Below are 4,862 nucleotides of genomic sequence, written 5' to 3' on the forward strand. Positions count from 1 at the left end.
CTGTGCCACCCTGGCCTGGCCTGTACTACCCCGTACCGCAGTGCTGTACTGGTCACTAGCTAGTGATGAGTGTGTTGTTCGATTCCCCTTCTCCTTCTCCTGCTCGTGAAAGAATCTTGATCGATCGATCCAGCAGCCTGGACCTCTCTAGCTTTCCCCCACATGCTTCTCCTCAATCTAGCTCGCTACATATTCCAGTCAGCCATGATCTCGCAATCATTGTGTTGCGTCCCGAGGAACCAATTGATCATGCACAGCAAGAGAAGAGAGAAAGCTTATTAACTGGCCACCATGCATGATGAACAGCCATGCATGTATATTTGCCTGGCTAGTCGCATGCACTTGCATCTGAAGATCGATCTCTATAAGTTTGGTTTTGTGAGTAGTTTCGACGGATTACACGGTGTGGCGGGTAATTGACAAGAGCAAGTAATTGAAGAAGAGGACGAGGGTGAAGAAAAATGGCGTGCTGACTGACTGCTGATTGAGAAGGAGGAGACTGCCTGGCCTGGCCTGGACTGGACAGACCTGGGTTTCGAGCTATGTACACTACACACTGACACCGTACCACCATCGGTTGCATATGATCGATCGATCGCGTCGTCTTCTCCACGGATTTGATTGATCGGCGGTAGTGCTCTGTGTTACGAGCACTGATCTTGTTGCATGGCCGATCACGTCGGCGATTCCTTGTATGGTGCTTGAGTGCTTGACCGACCACTACTCGCTCGGGGACTCGAACTCCCACCATTGGGAGCTGCTGCAGGTCTGCTCCGCCGCGGACGACGGCCAGCTCGAGTGGAACGGGAACGACGACGGCGATTGCTGCTGGTACTCGGCCGGCCCCGACGCCGTGAAGCCGCCGTCGTGCGCGGTTGGCAGCTGCAGCGAGGGCCGGAGGAAGAGGCCCGCGTCGTCGTCCTCCTCGCCGAAGAGCGAGAGCTTGCCGCTGCCGCCGCAGCCCTCGGACGCCGAGTAGAGCTTGCTGGCCCCGCCGGCGTCCACGAACTCGTCCTTCATGCTCATGCCGGCCACGGCCAGGCGCTCGTCGTCCCTGGCGGCCGCGCCGGCATTATCTCCGCACTTGGCCCCGCCCGGCTCCCGCAGCATCTCCGCCAGCTTCTCCAGCTGCACGGAACCCGTCGACCGCGCATTAGCCACAGGCACCACCAGCACACGGCGCACGCCGCCACCGGCCGGAGAGCACGGCGAAACTAACACCTGGTACGTAGTAGAGTAGAGACATACCTGGTTGAGGAGCGCTTGCTTGTCCTTCTTGAGCTGGTCGTAGCTGGAGAGGAGCGCGTCGTAGTCGTCGCGGAGCGCGGCGTACTGGCGCTCGAGCTGCTTGGACTTCCAGCGCGCGCGCTTGTTCTGGAACCAGATGGCGACCTGGCGCGGCTGCAGGCCGAGCTCCCGGGCCAGCTGCAGCTTCTGCCGGGGCTCCAGCTTTGTCTGCGTGGCGAACATGGACTCGAGCGACTTGATCTGCTCCTCGCTGAAGCGCTTCTTCCGGTCGATCATCGCCCCGCCCTTCTTCCCCGCCGCCGGCTCCACCATCCAGTCCCCGTCCTCCTCCCCCTGCTCCATCGCCCCCTACCTCCCTAGCTAGGTCTCGCCGGCCACCTGAGCGCGCGCGCGGTCATGCACCTGATCTGGAGGGGCAAGGGGAAGAGGAGGAGCTAATGGAGGACGACGGATCGCAGGTGTGCGAGAGCGAGCTGGGAGGCTAGCTTGCTGTGATCGATCGATTCTGCTTACTACTAGCGATGGACTAGTTTAATCGGAGGATGGGGCGATGGGCGCGGTGATGGCAACGGGGCGGCCAATGGAGCGCGGTGGCGTGCATGCGTAGCCGGGTCTCTCCTCTCCTCTCTCTCTATAGCTGTAGGTGCAGCTAGGCGATGGATGGAGCCCGATCGGGCGCGCGGCCCCGCACGCCCCGGCCGGCGTCGCTGTCGCTGGGCCGGGCGGGGGGAGGACTTGGGAGCGCACCTAGCCTGCTTAGGCTGAGCTGCTCCTCCTGACATGATCCCTCCCTGGCGTGTGTTAGTAAGCTGGCGGCCACGTACGCCGCACGGCGCGTACGTGCCACGTCGAGCGAGCAGAGCGCGCACGGTTGGTGCTCTGGAGTGGCGTCGCGTTTTTTGAGTTGCGTGCGCGGGGCGTGTTGGTTAGCTGGGACTCGGGGAATCGCGCGGTGGCGGGACGTGTCGGATCGGCGGTGGCGTCGCGTCGCCGTGACGGGCCACGCACCTGCCCTGCTAGGCTCCGTACGCTGCCGCCAGGGCCTCGGAGGCAGTGGTACGGCGACGGCCGGGGCTGGGCGTGGTACGACGCACGACGCACGGAGTCACCGTGCACTGCACCTGCGCGTGGTGATCTCGGCGCCCCGCCCGCTGCTGCCGGTTCTGTATGTGCGGCTCGTGTCCCGTACGTGTGGGGACTGGAGAACGCGCGCGCGGCATCGACACCGGAGCGCGCGCGGGTGCCTTGGGTACTGCCGCTTCTATTTACATCAAATCTTGCCCTCGATCTTTTGACCTTAGTGCAGTGTCTGGACGCTCGCAGTGATCATCGGTACTTTTTTTTTTTGCGCGAATCGTGATCATCGGCACTCTTTCAGACTAGATTGCGTTATTCCTCCACATCAACTTCATCAACTCCTGAACGGCACTAAGAGCACCTCGAACGCCGTGCCGTAAAACGGACGCTCTATCTGTGCGTGGACACAGATACGAGATATCTGTGCGTGGACACAGATACGAGAGTCGGTAATCCAACATCATGCCTAGAACATCCGTCCAGGTTTGACCTGCCCCCGCATCGTCCTCCTGGGCGACTCGGGTGGCGACTAGGGTTCCCCCGCGCCGCCACTCCCTTTTCCCCGTTCTCCCTCGCCGCCACCTGAGGGTCTCGCCCGGATATTGCCCGCGGACGCCGGGGAAGGTGCCGGCAAGGCCTCTGACGCTTCGTCCATGGCGGAGGACTTTGGATCTGGGGCGGCGGCCCTGTTTGGCGAGGCAGCGTCGTCCTCTCGGCTGGTGCCGGCTGCGGGTGATTCTGGCTGGATTGCTCGACCACGCGGGTGGTGAGCCGCCGGCGGGGGCTGGTTGCGGCGCGGAGTTTTCCCCTCCTCGCCGGATCTGAGGTTTGGCTCCCTCCTCCTTGACTCCCTCTGGCCGTCCCCTGCTGCTTGCGTCTTGTGCGCCGGATCTGGAGATGATGTGTGCTCGGTGGTGAGGCTTGGGACTACGGGAAACCGTTTGGTTGGCTTGTCCGGCCCGGCGGCAGCGACGCCTTTGGCGCCGTTCTTCCTTCCTGGAGGTGCCGCCGAGGTCCTCCCCTCTCCACCCTCGTCCCCCTTCCGGGTGAAAGCCCAAAATCCGGCTAGGATTGGGCGGCAACGGCGCGTTTCGTGTCGTGCTCCTCCTTGGAGGTGCCGCCTGGGGAGGGCTCGTGTTCGGGTGAGGTGTATCAAAGGTCCGAGCTTTGGGCGGCTCTGGTTGTCTGGTGGCGGCGGTTTCGTCGGGATTTGCTTGGCCGACATTGTCCCCGTTCCCCTCAAGGGTGGTGCCCACTGGGTGTGGCGTGTTTGGCTCAAGGCTGGCGGTACGGTGCCTTCGATCCGGCGGTAGGGGATAGGGTTCCCCTTCCCAGCATTAGCAACACGGCCCCGGCGGTGGGCTCCCGGTGCTCTTCTTCAACGGCCGACGGGTCTTACTCCTCGACGTTATGTGGTCTTCCTTGATGTCCTTGCCGCCCTTCTTCAGCAGCTGCTCCCGGTGGCTTTCCGGCAGTCTACTGGTGTCCTTGGTTGCGGCGGTATAGTGGATGTTGTGTGCTCATTGTCCATGGTGGAGTGCTCTGCGGTTGCTCCTGGCTCCGAAGTTGCCATCGCTTCTGCTCTAGGGTGAGCGCTTCTCAGGTTCGCTAGTTTGATGCCTTTCGATCCAAGGCGAGAGGGAAGGGTCCCTCTGCGGCGCGAGAGGAGGAAGACGCCTGGTTTTCTTCATCCTGCGAGTCAGCCTAGTTCATGCCCACACTCTGTTCTAGCAGGTCTTCATCCTGCTCTGCCAGTCGCTACCTTTGTTATCAGTTTTGCTGCTGTCTTCAGCTAGTACAAGCTATGGGCTCGGTTGTATTTTCCTTTCGTGCTTGTGCGCTGCGTTGAGTTGTCAGCTTCCTAGAGTGCTCCCTTGTATCGTTGGGCCGATGCGGTTTGGTGTATGTTTGTAATTCCTGGCCGGTTGATGGCTTTGTTAATTCAAAGTCGGGCTCTTCGCGAGCCTTAGTTCTAAAAGAAAAACATCCGTCCAGGCCTGGCCATATTCGTACATAAATAGTATAAATGTTGATTAATAGCAATTTGATGAGGTGCATACATATGCAATCTTCATGACAAAAAAAGGTGGATGTTCAGAAGCTAAGCGCCCCATCACAAAAGTGCTAGTCCAGTGCTCCGTGCAAATTTTGTCCTCCTAGACCTGTTGTTCATGACTCCCTCCTTCACCACTCTGCCGCCGGCTCCTCCATCTCTGCCGTCAAGCGCTTCAACATCTTTGCATGGACCGCTTGCATGATCCTTGTTGCATCGGGATTCAACTCATCTATCTTCATAGTCAACATTTTGGTTTCCCCTGAAGCGGCCGCGAGCTCAACCTTCTTTCTTCGCTCTTGGTCTTCTTCTTTTTAAGCTTGGCCCTCTTTCACTTCAAGGTTGATCTTCTTTTCCGCCCCTCCAAGATGCCAAACCTCTTCTCCTTCTGTTTCTCGTTGAGGTCATGGCGCTTGGCACATGCCTCCTCCTTCTAGTTCATGATGCCCTCGAACTTCTCTCTCATCTTGGTCGTCGCCCCTTC

At 60.0% G+C, this 4,862-nt stretch overlaps 1 protein-coding gene across 1 annotated transcript; it reads right to left on the bottom strand.

The window, feature by feature from the left end:
• Positions 1–261: 261 nt before the first annotated feature.
• On the bottom strand, positions 262–2,004 carry LOC123104509 (homeobox-leucine zipper protein HOX6). Its single transcript, XM_044526375.1, has 2 exons — positions 1,249–2,004; positions 262–1,128 (listed from the first exon to the last, which is right to left on the bottom strand). Exons 1-2 carry the CDS (start codon positions 1,588–1,590, stop codon positions 721–723), a joined length of 750 nt encoding a protein of 249 aa, XP_044382310.1. The 5' UTR covers positions 1,591–2,004; the 3' UTR covers positions 262–720.
• Between the last annotated feature and the right edge of the window lie 2,858 nt (positions 2,005–4,862).

Source organism: Triticum aestivum, chromosome 5A, assembly GCF_018294505.1.
Source record: "Triticum aestivum cultivar Chinese Spring chromosome 5A, IWGSC CS RefSeq v2.1, whole genome shotgun sequence".
In the NCBI taxonomy this organism is placed as follows: domain Eukaryota; kingdom Viridiplantae; phylum Streptophyta; class Magnoliopsida; order Poales; family Poaceae; genus Triticum; species Triticum aestivum.